Genomic DNA, 16,135 nt, shown 5'->3' on the forward strand with positions numbered 1-16,135 from the left:
CCACAGCTCGTGAAGGTGGAGCAGCCCGCCGTCCCGCTCATCAGAGGCCTCCTGAACAGTGACGCCCCTTGAGAAGCTTCCCGAAGAGGTTCAGGAGCAGAGCAAGGCGGAATTAAGGGTGAAACGGGAAAAGTGGAGGCGGCTCGGATAGTTTAAGCTCCTCTCACTTGTCGTATTGATGAGGCTAAAGCCCCAGGCTGGTCCCAGGCAGGCTGGGTAAGGCCAGTGAGCTGTGTCCCTGACCCGGGCTGGAGGAGGTGGAGGAACGAGGCTGAGACGGGGTGCAGCAGCTCGGCCCACGTCCGTCCCCGCTGCGAGGGCGGCGCCTCGTCTCTCGTGCGCTGAGGTTCAGTACAGCTTCCCAGACAGCCGTCATTCTTCCTGCCTGTCAGCAGTAATGACAGGAAGTAACATGGACCTGGGGCTGCTTTTCCAAAGGGTCCTTTTGAGAAAGCCCCCCTCCGCTGTTGGGTGGTGGAGGGTGGGAGGCAGGAGAACTGTGGGGTGAAATGGGAGGACGGCTCTCTTGGAGGAATTGGAAGCATGTCTCTTCACTTTGTGTCTGACTCTTCAGAGCCTCCAGGAAGGGGCTCGGCTAGAGGCTGGGTGTTGGGCTGGGCACACGTCCGCGTCCTGCAAAGCCAGGGTTGCAGTCTTCAGTGAAGCTTCTCCCTCCTCACCCAGCCCCCTGGCCTGGGAACCTCGAGGGCACTGTGAATACACGTGAGTCCCAGTGCTGGCATGCATAGGCACTCAGGTTAGATCTGTGTTGAGTGCGTGAGACCAAGGATGAACAAGATGGACGGGACAGCAGTAAGGTTTAATCTGTTAATGTTCACTTTATCCATGTGAACAATTGTGCCTCCATCTTTTTAGCTCATGTTGCAGGGTTCTGATGTGTCGTTCAGACGTGCTTCATGGGAATGGACTGTCCTTTTGCAGGAAGGATGGTCTCAGCCGTGGCCAGCTGCTGAGGAGGTGCCAGCATGTAGGACGGGTGCATTCAGGACGCTCTGTAGGGCTTTGAAGGTAGGCACCCTGCTGGCCTCCACTCTTGGGTCAGACCTCAATTTGGATGTCCATGAATTGGGTTTGTATGAGGGCAGATCCCCAGAAGATGTCTGGAAACGTTCGGGGCAGATAAGGACCCGTAGCCCCTTTGGGACTCAGTTTCTTCTTCTGTAAAATGCGACTTTGAAAAGGATAATCTGTAGACCTTGGAATCGGTCTGTGTGATCATCTGAGAGGCAGAAGATGAGACACCGCGACATCTTTACTTCAGTTTATTGTGTTGATAATGGTTAGCTTGTCGCTTTTGAGGGGCATTTTTTTTTTTTAATTTTCATTTATTTATTTATTTATTTTTTATATTTCTGGCTGTGTTGGGTCTTCGTTTCTGTGCGAGGGCTTTCTCCAGTTGCGGCAAGTGGGGGGCCACTCTTCATCGCGGTGCGCGGGCCTCTCACCATCGCGGCCTCTCTTGCTGCGGAGCACAGGCTCCAGACGCGCAGGCTCAGTAATTGTGGCTCACGGACCCAGTTGCTCCGCGGCATGTGGAATCTTCCCAGACCAGGGCTCGAACCCGTGTCTCCTGCATTGGCAGGCAGACTCTCAACCACTGCGCCACCAGGGAAGCCCCTCGAGGGGCATTTATTAGTAAAATTCTAGTTGTTTTCGTCTTTCCGCAGCTGCTCGGTTTGTCAGAGCTCCCTCTTGGAGCTCCTTCGCGCAAGGTGCTCATTTAAGAAGGAGGCTACCTGGCTAATGACCAGCCTGTGCCAAAGATGGCGCTTCAGAGTGAGGCCGTGCTTCGCTGAGCAGTAACTGCAGCATCGTGGCGTGCCCGCGGGTCTGTTAGTTCCACCTTGGGGCCTGAATTGAGCCTGAAGACGGCTTCTGATCCTGTGGAGGCGTGTGTCGGTTACTCTGAGTCGTTTGGAAGAGTATCTGGAGCAGCTCTTGTGTATCCCAGGGAGTGATGTCCGGCTGCCAGTGCGGTTCCGAGGCCAGGAGCCCACTGCCCGCGTCACTAAGCCGAGAGGGGAGAATTGATCCCGGAAGTGCTTTCTTTAGTACTGCAGGGTAGCAAAAGCATCTCCTAACTTGTTTTAAAAAAAACTTACATTCTTCTAAGATCAATAAAAGTACTTTCATTCCATTCACTATTGTTTCCAGTGTTGCACCAAGTCTGCTATCAACTGGAATGAGAAAGGTGCCTCAGTTTCTGCCAAAGGGAGAACTGAGTTGACAGTCTAGATCTCTTACAGAAGTTTTGGTTTCAGTGGGTTTATAGCTACTCTGCGGTAAAGTTGATCTCAGTTCTTGCATTTTATTTGTGAGACAGCTGGTGTAGTGTGTTGGTTTTCTGTAGCTGCCTAACAAATGACCCCAAACGTAGTGGCAGAAACACTGCCAGTTCCTGCCTCTCAGCTCTGCAGTGAGGCCGGCGGTCCGGTGAGCTCGGCTGGGCTCTGTGCTCGGGGTCTCACAGGCCCTGGACGGGGTGTCAGCTGGGTGGGCTCTTGGCGGGAGCCGCAGGGGGACATTTGTTTCCACATCCCGAGGTGGCGCGCAGGGATGAGTTCTTGGTCCCCACCGTGTTCTCTGGCCGCACCGTGGAAGGCCGTAGGAGGACCTAGAGCAGGGTGGGCAGCTGTGTGTTGGAGAAGCCCACGTGCCGCTCTGCTGTGTACCCGTGTCCCTCTACACGCTCTTTCTCCTGTTGCAAACTGGTCACGGCCCAGTGGCCTTTCGGAAGCGACTCAGGTAGAGCAGCTCCTGTTGGACGCTGCGTTCTGCCTGCACATGGGGGGAGTCCTGAGCTGGTGTGACCGCCTGTTTCTCTGGCCATAGGAAATTCTAGTCACTTGGGGTCCTGCCTTTTGACCTCATTCCCCTCTTTTACTTCCTATTTCCCACCTTTTTTAAGTCTAGTAAAACAGACTTCTTTGAATATCTTTTAGCTGTCACGTTTCTATTGATATTTTCATTTTAAAACAAATCAAGAAAATCCCCATTGGTCTCGCAGGAAGGGGACCCCTTTTCCTGACAGGCACTTCCCCGTTGGTCTCGCGGGAGGGGGACCCCTTTCCCTGACAGGCATTTCCCGTTGGTCTCGCGGGAGGGGGACCCCTTTTCCTGACAGGCATTTCCCCGTTGGTCTCACGGGAGGGCGCAGCCCCTTCCCCCCGTTGCCCTAAAGCAGTTTGTGTCCCTGAGGAGTTCCCTTAAGTCCTGGGAACCGGCGAGCGGAGAGATTCCCAGTGGATAATTACAGAGCAAAACAAATCTCGAGGCCTTTCAGACCATGTTTAGATGTGAAGATCTGCATTTTGTACATTTTAAAAAAAGAACTTCCTACCAGAATATGCATTTCTGACCTAATTAGTCCCAAATTTTGGACCCAATTTATTTGGTGTGTATTGTGTGTTTTCCCTGGTAGTTGAGAGAAAGTGCCTGGTCCTTGAGCTGAGAAGTGAAGGGTCTCTCTCCCTCCGACCATTAGTATCTTCCACCGGGCTCTGGGGTTAATGACGTGCGTGCACGTGCTCTTCAGGAAGACTAATAGGTAGATCGTGGTACCCGCTTGGGCTGTAGACTGTGGAGCTTTGAAAGTAGTGATTCCAGCATCCCCTCGGAGAGTATCTGATTTAATTAGTTCGTGTTTAAAGCTGACCTGGCGGGCCCTTTAAATGAGGGTTTGTTTTCCCCAAGCTTGCCGAAGGGCCAAGGAGCCTGCCCAGCTGAGGAGACGAAGAGGGAAGTCTGCTTTCCTCCAGACTTCTCGTGGCAGAATCAGGCCAGCCTGGCTGTGCTGGGCATTTGAGGGAAGTTGGCGTGGAGCGATTGAAGTGACGGGGGCCTATCAGCATCGCTGGTTTGAGTCCTTGTTCCATGAGACCTTTACAGGAAAACTGTGGATGGTGAGTGAAGTCTTCCCTGTCTACTTAAAAGTGAAGCCAGAGTGGCGAGGGGAGGTGCGAGAGAGCCTCGTAATCTGCCCCCCTTTCTTTTATTTTGAGAGGTTTAAAACTAGCAGAAAGGCAGGAAGACTAGTGTAAGTGCCCTGTGCCTTCACGCCATCGTTGTGCAGACGTTGCTTCACTAACCATTTAACCCGCGTGTACACTTCGTGACACTGGCCTCTGGGTGCTCGCAGCACGTGCATTTTTAAAACGGGGACCTCTTCCTGTGTAACCACGTTCTGCTGGCACAGCCCAGGCATTGTACACTGGGCTGTGTACAGATCCCTGTACGGGATACCATCTCAGATGCGGTCCCAGTGGTCTCCAGGTGACCTTTGTGGCTTTTCTTTAAACACAGACACCAAACAGGGGTCTTGCGTTGCATTCAGTTTGTCATGCCTAGTTGGTCTCTGTAGTTTCCAGAACGGTTCCTCCACCGTTATCCTTGATGACTCGCACGTTTTTGAAGAATCTTGGGTCGTTATCATGTAGAGTGCCCCACAGTCTGGACAGGATCTGATTCAGGTCAAACGTTTTAGGCAAGAATTCTGCACAGGTGCCGTTCTGTGTTCCCGTGGGTCGTATCAGACCTGTGATGTTGACATGCTCCGTGCTGCCGGCGCTGAGTTCCATCACTTGGCTAAGGGGACGTCCACCAGGTCTCTCCGTTGTGCAGGTGCCCTTTCCCTTTGTACTTGGCATGTGGTCTTTGGGGGGGGGGGCCCAGAGCCTCTTGCCTGGCGCCCCTGGCATCATCGCCTGATGTCCTTCCTCTCGGGGTCGCCAGGTGGGGACTTGTGGCATGAGGCTGCCTTCGGGACCTCAAGCTCTGGTCAGGAAGGGACATTTGAGGGCGGTGTTGGGATCTAAGCTAGAAAGTTGTGTATATTTTGGCATGTGGGAGAGGAGAAAACATTACCTCTGCTTTCCAGAATCTGAAGACTGGTACTGTTTGTGAACTTAGCCATTCACTTCTGACCTCTGCATACCTATGTACAAACTTGCCATACTTTTGTAGGTACTGTATTTTTACAAATGGAAGGTTTGTGGCAACCATCCATGGAGCAAGTCTGTTGGTGCTGTTTTTCCAACAGCATTTGCTCACTTCATGCTCACTTCATATCTCTGTGTCGCGTTTGGGTAGTTCTCAACGTATTTCATACTTTTCCATTATTATATTTGTTATGGTGATCTGTGATTAGTGATCTTTGTTACTATTGTAATTGTTTTGGGTTGTCACAAAGCACACCCATATAAGACGGCAGAACTTAATAAATGTTGTGTGTGTTCTCACCACTCCACCAACCAGCGGTTCCCCCATCTCTCCCTCTCCTCCAGCCTCCCTGTCCCCTGAGGCACAACAATATTGAAATTAGGCCAGTTAATAACCCTACAGTGGCCTCTTGAGTGTTCAAGTGAAAGGAAGAGTTGCACGTCTCTCACTTTAATTCAAAAGCTAGACGTGATTAAGCTTAGTGAGGAAGCTGTGTCAAAAGCTGAGATAGGCTAAAAGCTGGGCCTCTTGCACCAAACAGTTAGCCAGGTTGTAAACGCAAAGGAAAAGTTCTTGAAGGAAAGTAAAAGTGCTACTCCAGTGAACACACAAATAAGAAAGCAAAACAGCCTTATTGGTAATATGGAGAAAATTTTAGTGAGCTGGATAGAAGATGAAACCAGCCACAACGTTCCCTTATGCCAAAGCCTAATCTAGAGCAACTCCCTCTCTTTAATTCTATGAAGGCTGAGAGAGGTGAAGCTACAGAAGAAAAGTTTGAAGCTGACAGAGGTTGTTGCTTCATGAGGTTGAAGGAGAGAAGCCATCACCATAACATAAAAGTACAAGGTGAAGCAGCAAGTGCTGATACGGAAGCTGCAGCAAGTTATCCCGAAGATCTAGCTAAGACAATCAGTGAAGGCAGCTACACTACACAACAGATTTTTAATGTAGATGGAACAGCTTTCTATTGGAAAAAGGTGCTATCTAGGACTCTCATAGCTAGAGAGGAGAAGTCAGTACCTGGCTTCAAAGGTCAGACTGACTCTTTCATTAGGGGCTAATGCAGCAGGTGACATTAAGTTGAAGCCAGTGCTCATTTACCAGTCTGAAAATCCTAGGGCCCTTAAGAATTATGCTAAACTACTCTGCCTGTGCTCTGTAAATGGGACAACAAAGCCTGAATGACAGTGCGTTTGTGTATAACATGGTTTACTGAATATTTTAAGCCTACTCTTGAGACCTACTGCTCAGAAAGATTCCTTTCAAAATGTTACTGCTCATTGACAATGTCCCTGGTCACCCAAGAGCTCTGATGGAGGTATACGATGAGATTAATGTTGTTTCCATGTTGCTAACACTATATCCTTTCTGCAGCCCATGGATCAAGGAGGAATTCCAGCTTTTAAATCTTATTATTTAAAGAGTGCATTTTGTAAGGCTACAACTGCCACAGATGGTGATTCCTCTGATGGATCAGGGCAGAGTCAATTGAAAACCTTCTGGAAAGGATTTACCATTCTGGATGCCATTAAGAACATTTGTGATTCATGGGAAATGGTCAAAATACCAACATTAACAGAGTTTGGAAGAAGTTGATTGCAACCCTCATGGATGACTTCAAGGGGTTCAAGACCTCAGTAGAGGAAGGAACCGCAGATGTGGTGGAAACAGCAAGAGAGCTAGAACTAGAAGTGGAGCCTGAAGATGGGACTGAATTGCTGCCATCTTGCAGTAAAACATTAACAGACGAGGAGCTGCTGCTTACGGGTGCTCAAAGGAAGTGGTTTCTTGAGATGGAATCTCCGCCTGCTGAAGAGGCTGTGAAGATGGGTGAAATGACACCAAAGGCTTTAGAATATGATGTAAACTTAGTTGATAGAGCAGCGGCAGGGTGTGTGAGGACTGACTCCGATTTTGAAACAAGTTCCACTGTGAGTAAAATGGTATCAGACAGCACCGCATCCTGCGGAGAAATCGTGAAAGGAAGAGTCAGTCGACGTGGCAGACTTCATTGTTGTCTTATTTTAAGAAATTGCAGCAGCCGCCCCAGCCTTCAGCAACCACGAACCACCCTGAAAAGTCAGCAGCCGTCAATGTCGAGGCCAGACCCTCCACCAGCAAAAGAGTACGACCAGCTGAGGGCTCAGACGATGGTTGGCATTTTTTAGCTATAAAGTGTTTTTAAATTAAGATATACACCTTTTTTTCTTAGACATAATGCTGTTGCACACTCAACAGACTGCAGTATAAACATAACTTATTTGCTCTGGGAAACCAAAAAATTCATGGGACTCTAGTGTGATACTCGCTTTACTGCGGTGGTCTGGAACCGAACCTGCAATATCTCCAAGGTGTGCCTGTCAAGGCCTTTAAAACCGCATAGCAGCTTGCTGACTGGCTCCTAAGTACCGAAGCAGCCACAAGGCAGCGTTGCCAGGCAGATGCAGTGAGCCCCGGTACACAGTGGAGAAATGAGATGTGGGGAGGTGAGGGAATTTGCCTGATCTCTACTAGTCACTAAGGGGCAGAGTTGGTACTTGAATCCAGGTTTACAGAGATTCCAGAACTTACAAATTTAGAACTAAAGGTCAGCTGGAAGAAGGGGACGGCGGCCCTCCAGTTGGTGGAAGCTCTGTTAAGAGGGAAGACTGTGGGCACCTGGGCATTTGATCTTCTTTAGGGAACTATTGAATGTAGTGTCTATAATTCATGCAATTTGAATTTGTAATAAATGTGTTAATGTAGGTATAAATAATCTGCACCATGCAACTGAAGAGGAAATTTACCTAAGATTTAGGGGGTTTAGTTGCAGAATGTTAATTTTCTACATATCCCTCCATCATTTTGGGTGTAATACGTAACTTAGTTAAAGCCATTCAGTGTAGTGAAAGATTTATAACTGGAGAATAAAGAAATTAGAACCCATGGCTCACTAGCAACTTTATTTAAAGCTTGAATAAATTCTATCCTTGTTGGCATTTGTTGACCGCTTATCTCTTACTTAGTGGTGAATTTATTAAAAATTCAGATTGCACAACAGCTGTCTGGATTTTGTGTGTGTGTACTGGTTGTGATGTAAAATGCATTCTTTATTGAGGATCATGGTCAGGAGTTTGAAGCATGTCAGTCAAATGGCGATGTTTGAAGGACCAGGAAGGACAAGGCAGCTCAGGGGATGGGATGTATGTGTAGTGAGAGTCTCATGTTGTTCCAGCTTCAGGTTTGACATCTCTTTGCCAAGAGAAGACCTGGAAACTTCCCTTCTCGTTTTCCAGCATCTTGTTGGAATCTTACTTTAGAACCGGCCCTGGGAGAGGAGAGTTTGACTTCTCATATGACTGGAGCGTTGCTAGGGTGACTGGTACACAGCTCAGATAGGATGAGGTGGTGGACCCTTCAACCAGAGCATTTATTGGGTAGAACGTGTTACAGGAGACTGAAGAGTACGTTTCTATTTCATTGTGAGTATGGAACAGGGAAGTGTTTCTCCAGGTGCTGTCAGTCAGTCTGCACAGGATCTCTGAGGACATTCCCTGAGCCTTGTTCTGCGGAGACACACAGAGGCGCCCAGCGTGTGTCTGCCAGAAGCGTCGTGGAGCGTTGTATGGCTCACGAAATGAATATACGTAACTGGGATACAGGGCAGTGACTGTACGTCCTGCAGGAGGGACGGTGACATGGGGTTGGGATTTAGAGAGAGAAAGAGACCCCCCCAGTTGGCCAGGCTGGGCACCCCTGGGTGGGTGGGGCCTGCTGCTGCTTCCTGCTTCCCCCAGGCTTCTCAAGTTGATTTGTGGAGTTGAACCAACAGAACGTCCTAAAATTGATGAACTGTCCTAAAGAGGAATTAAAGGGGACTTGCGGCGTTCCGCGTCCTAACTGCTTGGGGGTATGTGATAACCTTGAACTTTGATGGGAGAATTTTAGCGTTCTCTTGGAGATCATAATAGGCTTGGAAGGGAGTGATCAGACTAGATATACAGGTGCCCAAACGTTTGAGAAAACTTTTTATTAAGAGAAATTGGGCCCAGCACTGGGGACTCAAATATAGCCCTACAAGGTGGAATTAAGACCAGTAAGTGGTGAAGAATTCTAGGGAGACAGCGTGCCAGTGGCCACGTTGTCCTCATATTATGGCATCGTGTTCGTGCTGGCAAGCTTTAGTAAACGGTACTTATTTTGAAATCAGTGCACAGTGTACACGTACTGGAAACTGGAAGTTAAATAGAGAAAGGCAGAGAGAGATGTAGCATTTTACGGCATTTAGGTAGAAGTACTGGCGCCTAATTTTTAGGAAAAAACAAAGATGTTCTGAATGAAAGTATTTGGTCACAGCTGAATTATTCTTGGCTTTATTTCTCTATGAAATGGTCTGAACACCTCCATCTGCATGTTTCGATCTCGCATCTACCCTCAAGTCTCATGTGAAGCACCATCTACGATTCTGACTTTTCTGGTCACTCAGGCTTCCTTTGAACGTCTCATGTGTGTGGTGAAAGTTAAACTTGCGTAGCATTGAGTAGTTTATGACGTACTTGTACGTTCTCATTTTCTCGTTGTAATAGCTAATTCTTTCAAAGCCCTTTGGATTTTTACCTGTGAAATCCTCTTCTAACCCAGCTCCTCCTCTCTGTCCTACTCTGGCTTCCTTTAGATCCGCATGAAAGGACGGGACTTAGCACACGTGCCCTGACTCCTCACAATCCCTCTGTGTCCCACATTTTACTAATTGCACTGTTCAGTGATTCTTAATTTTTCAGTAGTTACCTTTATAAATAATGAGCCAGAAGCCTGTATCTCTTGATTTATCGTCTTAGACTTTACTCCTGTCTGAAAGCTGAGGAACTCAGTGTGACTCTGCGGGCTCCTGTACGCAGGGCCGAGGGAGGGCACTTTGTTAAGGCCTTGGTAGGGTGGGCCGTGTTTCCTGCGGGCTTTGGTGGGGGGTTGGTTGCTGTCTAGAAGTCTCCTGTCTGCTGGGCTGCCCCTTTCCTGGTGCTCTGGCCGGAGAGGGCAGGCTTCTCCCGGAGCTGTGGCAGTCCGCACCCTTGGGTGTGTCTGGATTGCAGGCTTCTCCAGCACCCGGTCTGGGGGAGCAAAAAGAAGGTCCAGAGAACCCACTGCCGTGTTGTTTCTCAGGTCTTGAAGCCCGTAGCCAGTTGGCCGGTCGTATCCAGCACTGTCTTGTCTTACGTTTGTTTTATGTGGACGTCCAGGGCTCTTAGCTGCACTGAGGTGGCGGGATAGGAGAGTGTGTCTGCGCATCTTGTTCGGAGCCAGAACTCACTTGTCCTCCTCTTTACTCTCTGTCACACGTGGCCTTGGTTCCTCTTCCTATTTGTGGATGCGGGCCCAGTAGCGATGGGGATGGAAAGCCACGTAGGTGGTGGGATGCTTTCACCGTAGGGGCGTGGCTGGGAGCAGGCAGGGGAACTGTGGGTGAGGCCCATGAGCAGGGTGGAGGGATGGACTGTCCCTGCATCCCATTTCCTTGCCCCGCTCCAGCTCTGGGACAGTTCAGGCTTTATTGTGTGGTTAGAGCTCCTAGGGCATTTCAGTTTTGTTTCCTCCTATCAGTGCCTGTTACGTGGGTCTAGCAGCACCTCAAGTTTGTCACTTACGTTGGGAAGCCAGTGCAGGCAGCGGGCTCTCCTTGGTGCGGTCTGGGTGCTTGGCCTCTCCTAGAGGAAGGGGCTGCTGTGCTGGGGTTTACTGGGCGCTGTTCTCCTGCCCTGGTGCTGGAGGACTCTCCGCACTGTTCCCCCAGGCTCCCCACAGGTGCTGTTGAGAGCGCTCCTTGATCACGCAGAGCTCGTCTACCTCCTGTCCTCAAGGATTCCCTGAGCCTCACTTCGACTGCTCGTGGCCTCCCCGCTGCCCCCTTTAGCACTGCAGTGGAGTCTTTATTACTGTTTTGTTTTTTTTTTTAATACTTAATCATGCCAACTCGTCTCTCGTTAAATTCCTGCCCTCCAACCTCAAGCGCTGTTGGGCATTCATACTACATCAGACCACACTCCTTAACACACTCGCTTTCCACTCTCCCAGATACTTTTTTTTTTTTTTAATAAAGTATGTTTGGTTATGTACTAGATATATTTTTAAAATTTTTCTTTTTATTTGTTTATTTATTTATTTGGCTGCGTCGGGTCTTAGTTGTGGCATGCGGGATCTTCTGCTGCAGCATGCGGGCGGGCGGGCTTCTCTCCAGTTGTGGCTCGCGGGCTCCAGAATACGCAGGCTCAGTAGTTGTGGCTCGCGGGCTTAGTTGCCCCATGGCACGTGGGATCTTAGCTCCCCGACCAGGGATTGAACCCATGTCCCTTGCATTGGAATGCAAATTCTTAACCACTGGACCACCAGGGGAGTCCCATTTATTACTATTTTTTTTAAAGCCTGCCTTTTCTGTTATTTCAGTGGAACCTTGGGAGGGATGGGAGGTAATGTATGTGTGCAGTTTACTGTCTTGAAATGTTTCTCAAAGTTTGGGTTTTATAACTACTCGTTTTGAGTATTAGAGTTAATGCAAGGTACTCATTGCCCTTTTGGCTCTCGATGTTAGCACCTAAACTAATTGTCAGCCTAAGTAGTTGTTGTGACCTGCCCAGACCCGCTCTGTCTGGCGGCCGTGTGGCTGTTCTCTGCAGGCCTGCCTCACTGTCCCTAGGAGTCGGACTAGGAGCCCACGGTGGGCTGATGGGGTGCTGCGCCTGTGCCAGCTGGCTCTGGGACCCGTGGGCCCATGGCTGCTGCCCCACGGACCCATGCGTGTGGCAGGGGGAGCAGCAGTGACTGATCGGGTTCAATGCTTTGCTCTCCTGTGGAACCTGCCGTACCGTGTTTTGGAGCCTCGTTTTTCCCCTTTGTAAAATAAGATTGGCATGAAATCTGCAGCATAGCGCCCAGGGGATGCTTCAGTGGACGCTTCCTCCTCCTCTTCCCCACCTGGTGGTGTCTGTTCGGGATGATTGCTCCTTTACGGTGGACGGAGACATAGCAGCCCTTTCATTGCATCAGTCATCTTGCCTCGCTTCTCAGGGCTTTGTTCTCCCTTCCGCCCCAACCCTTCCTGGAAACTACCTAAAATATTTGGTATCTCTTTTCTTGTATAAGTGTTCCCTGTCCTAGTGTTTTGGTGTTGATACAGTGGAATCCACAAAATTGAATATGATTTAATTGTCATTTTAAACTAAAAGAAATGGGGGGCACATTGGGTGAAAGTGCTGTGTATTGATAGAATCCGTCGTCAAACTTTAATTTTATCCCTAGGGCGTAGGAGTAGGTGGAATTAAGTACAAAATCTACAGAAGCCAAGAAGGCGAGAATTCCCTGCTGGATCCCTGTTTTCCACATGTCTATCCCCAACAATGTGGACCATTTGCATGAAACTTAAATAGCACAACTTACTTAAGATTCGTCTTTACTCATCTTGTTCTAAAATCACAAATTCCATCTGACAGTGTGATAGGACAAGATTATATTTTTAAACTTCGAGAACCACACTCCAGAACTGTGCCCAAAGTAACAATTTGTTGTGTCAGAAATAGCTTCCTCATGAATTCACCTGAGGAGCCGACCTGGCTGCGTGTGGACTATTAAGGCCGCGTGAGCTGAGAAAGTGCTTGGTCGGTCTGCCTTGCGTCGTGAGGGGTCTCCCCATTAGTACTGGCGTGGGGGAAGGAAGACTTCTCTGCATTTACTGGTGTGTTCTCTTTGGGTACACCCAGGGGTGTCACCGGCTGGTGGTGACATCATTTAGGGGTGAGCCACCTACTTTTGCGTTTGTATCAGCGTGGTCCGCTGGGTCAGAGTCCGTCGTGGTTGTGATGTCTGGGTTCTGTGAAGGGCAGGTCGCTGTGATTGCTGATGAGACTCTGGGGCGCTGGTGGTAGCCGCTCATTACTACTGTGTCGTCCTTTATTGGATCCGTTGGTCCGTCCTGGTGCTGCACAGGGTTGCCTTACCTGCCTGCACCAAGTCGCATGCGTGTGCAGGTTGCCAGGAGGCTTTTGCACATTATCGCCTGGGCCTTGCCCAGCTCGCCTTGCTGCTCTGCCTCTGGCCATGTGGCTGTGACTCAGGCAGGGCCAGCCAGGTGCAGCGGAGGTGGTGGACTTGTTGGCTGTGGCCTGGAGCTGCTGGCAGCCGTGTTACCTTATGAGCCAGGACGTTCCTGAAACTGCAGCCCACGCAGGGGCAAGCCGAGTCAGGAGATGGCCTGAAGCTTCCGACTTCCGTGCTTGTGGTTCTTGCCATTCTTGACTCGTTAGTTGTGAGAACCAGTAATTTCTTCTTTTGTTTAAGCCAATTTGAGTTGGGTTTCACTTGTTTACAGTTGGAAGGTTCCTGACTAACAAGATCTTTGTTATGTGAAGTGTATAACACACTCTATTTTGTGAAGTGAAGTTTGCTTTTCTGTTTTATTATGTGGAAGGTAATGCTGATTTCCAGTACCATCTGTGCATTTGGTCTCCAAGGTGAAGCAGCTCACTGATGCTGGAGTTAGGGGAGCCTTTCAGACGGAAGTGTTCGTCAGCCTCCTGTTACCCTGCCGGGGCGGGGGTCCGCCCCACTTCTTTGTCAGGAATGACAGCGCTCTGCCGAGTGGCTGTGACATCTGATGGGCCCAGTTAGAAGGGGTGGCAGCTGGATTTGGGGAGAAGAGTGTGGCTCAGGAAGCAGGACTCCCGTATAGGGTGGGCAGGCGGCTGGTTTCCCAGCAGGGCCACGCCTCCCTCCTGAAGCTGGCGCGTGGCCCCTTCCCTCTAGTGGAACAGTCTGGAGCGCTGGTCACGCCATTCCTGGGATGCAGGCCCCGGGGCTTCCTTCCCGCTCCTGCTCTCGCTGCCCCATCGCTGTCTCTGGGGCGTTGTCCGTGCCGTGAGGACACAGCCATGCGGTGAGCCGCCGTTCCAGGGCCTCAGCCCTGGGAGCTGTCAGGCTGGCAGTGGACACCTGGGGCCTCCCCGTGGGAGACTGAGCCACGTCCCCGCCAGGTGGCTCTGGGCTCCTGACACCCAGACCACCTGTGGTTAGGCCTCTGAGTTTTAGGGTGACTTGTTATATGGACGGGAGGACCTGGAGGTTACAGGCGGCACTGTGCTCTGGTCTCCCTCCATCTCCTGACCCCGCCTTCCTTCCTGGTTCTTATGGCACCTGCTCAAGGTTGCTGATCAACAGGGAGGGGAGAGGAAGTCTTCTGAGCGAGAATGAGCCCTTTCAGGGCGAGCACGGAGGCATTTGTGTCTTTTCTTGGAGATTTCTGTAAAGCAGCAGCCTTTAGCAGTTACGTGATGACCGTCTTTAGAATTTGGGAAGGAAGGAAGAACTTTGTTTGCTATGGAGTGATAGGTACTTTTTTGGGAGCAGTCTTATTTTGAATAACAGGGGATTCTGTGACTCAGCCTAAGAGGTTTTAACTTTTACCCTTTAGTGTTAAAACGGTCCAACTTTACATGAGCTGACTGCTTCACTTTAATACCGTTTTTTTCCTGCTTGTTTTTCGGAGATGTACTCTCCGCTTCAAGAGCCAGTTCAGTTAGGGAGAGTGTGGGATGTGGATGTGTCGCCAGCTCTCGCCGGGCGGTGCTGTGTTAGCCAGCAGGCCCCTCGTCTCCGCGGCTGACAGCACTGAAGGTGTATCCTGCCTGTCTTGTTGGCTGCGGATACGGGGTTGCTCTGATCCGAGTGTCCTCTTTATTCTCGGGTCCAGGCTGGTGGGGCAGCTCCAGTTTGGGCCTTGCCATGCTCACTTAAAGGAAAAGACTGGGGAGGCTGGCTGAAACGCCTGAAGGCTCCTAAAGCTTTGCTTGGGGCCTGGCACGCACTGTCCTGCTCAGAGCCGGTACGTGTGCTCACAGCTCATTGGCCGGAACCCATGGGAAGGCGTGGCAGTGGGTGGGGATGCACACCCCTCTTTAGGGGTGACCTGGAGTTAGACAGAGGAAGTTGGGGGACTTTCCTGGTGGCGCAGTGGTTAAGTATCCGCCTGCCAATGCAGGGGTCACGGGTTCGAGCCCCGGTCCAGGAAGATCCCACGTGCTGCGGAGCAACTAAACCCATGCGCCACAACTACTGAGCCTGCGCTCTAGAGCCCGCGAGCCACAACTACTGAGCCCGCGAGCCACAACTACTGAGCCCGAGAGCCACAACTACTGAAGGCCACGTGCCTAGAGCCCGTGCTCTGCAACAAGAGAAGCCTCTGCAATGAGAAGCCTGCGCATTGCAACAAACAGTAGCCCCTGCTTGCCGCAACTAGAGAAACCCGTGCACAGCAACAAAGACCCAACCCAGCCACAGATAGATAAATAAATAAATTTTAAAAGAATAAAGAAAGGAAGTTGGAAAATAGTGTGATGAACGTGAACTTTCTGGATTGATCAGCATCAGTTCTTATCTTGTGCCTTGGAAACTTCTTTATTTTACAACATTATTGGTGATGCTTCCCTGAAAACCACGGTGGCTCTTTCTGCCGAAACACAGGCGTCCTCTTTCTGGCTAGAGGTTTGTTTGCACGTTGGAGAGCTCCAGCCCACGCGCGTGGGCCACCCTGATGGCCTCGCCCTGCCAGCTTGGTGCTGGTGGCGGTCGACATACGTGCAGCCTCACATACGTGCAGCTCAGGTGCGGGTGAGGCCTCCTTATTCCAGGTGTTAGTTCTGGAACTGAACCTGAACGTCTGGAAATGTGACATTAAGTAGAAATAAGGAATATGTCAAAATAGGATAATCTAGAGGGCTAGCAAAAGGGAAGGCTGGGAGGTTGAGTTTGGGCCAGGTGCCTGACGTCCAGGCTTAGCCCTTTAGGTGGTGTGGCCCTGACAGTGCTTTCTGGGGCTCCGTGGTCAGAGCGTTGGGTGCTCTGAGGACCTGGGCCTCTGCTGGGCAGATGCGGAGCGATGCCGGTGCTGGAGCTGCCGCCGCCCTGGCGTGCACGGAGCTCTGCGGGGAGACTCGGCGTTCTGGCGAGTGAGGGGGTCACCCGCTGGAGCGCGAGCCGGGGTGCTGCTCAGGGGGCCCCGTGGAGGGCAGCACCTGCCGGTGTGCGGAGCCGTGTGGTCTGTTCTCTGGACAGGCTCTCGAGTGTTCTCCTCCGTTCCTGAGCACCCCACCTTGAGGGAGCTTTCTTTGTTTTGTTTTGTAGTTGTTTGTATTATAGAAAAAGAGAATTTTCC

At 50.5% G+C, this 16,135-nt stretch overlaps 1 protein-coding gene and 1 long non-coding RNA gene across 22 annotated transcripts in view; both read left to right on the top strand.

Moving 5' to 3' along the window:
- ARHGEF7 (Rho guanine nucleotide exchange factor 7) overlaps positions 1-16,135 on the top strand; it is a 125,878-nt gene that overhangs the window by 36,174 nt on the left and 73,569 nt on the right. For 12 of the 21 annotated variants that reach the window (XR_014236904.1, XM_082365202.1, XM_082365218.1 and 9 more), the window contains one exon: positions 877-1,029. The exons of 7 other annotated variants lie outside the window; for them this stretch is intronic. Coding sequence is in view for 13 of the 14 variants with exons in the window: in XM_082365202.1 (XP_082221328.1) it covers positions 877-1,029 (153 nt within the window). In the remaining variant the exon portion in view is untranslated. The remainder of the gene's footprint in view (positions 1-876; positions 1,030-16,135) is intronic. 2 more of the 21 variants (XM_082365216.1, XM_082365219.1) reach the window with 1 other exon arrangement.
- Positions 1,755-6,465, top strand: LOC309615526. The gene is made up of 3 exons (XR_014236909.1): positions 1,755-3,923; positions 4,522-4,641; positions 6,337-6,465. It is a non-coding gene; the product is annotated as an uncharacterized lncRNA (long non-coding RNA).

Source organism: Balaenoptera borealis (assembly GCF_965194805.1).
Source record: "Balaenoptera borealis genome assembly, chromosome: 18".
NCBI classification, from domain to species: domain Eukaryota; kingdom Metazoa; phylum Chordata; class Mammalia; order Artiodactyla; family Balaenopteridae; genus Balaenoptera; species Balaenoptera borealis.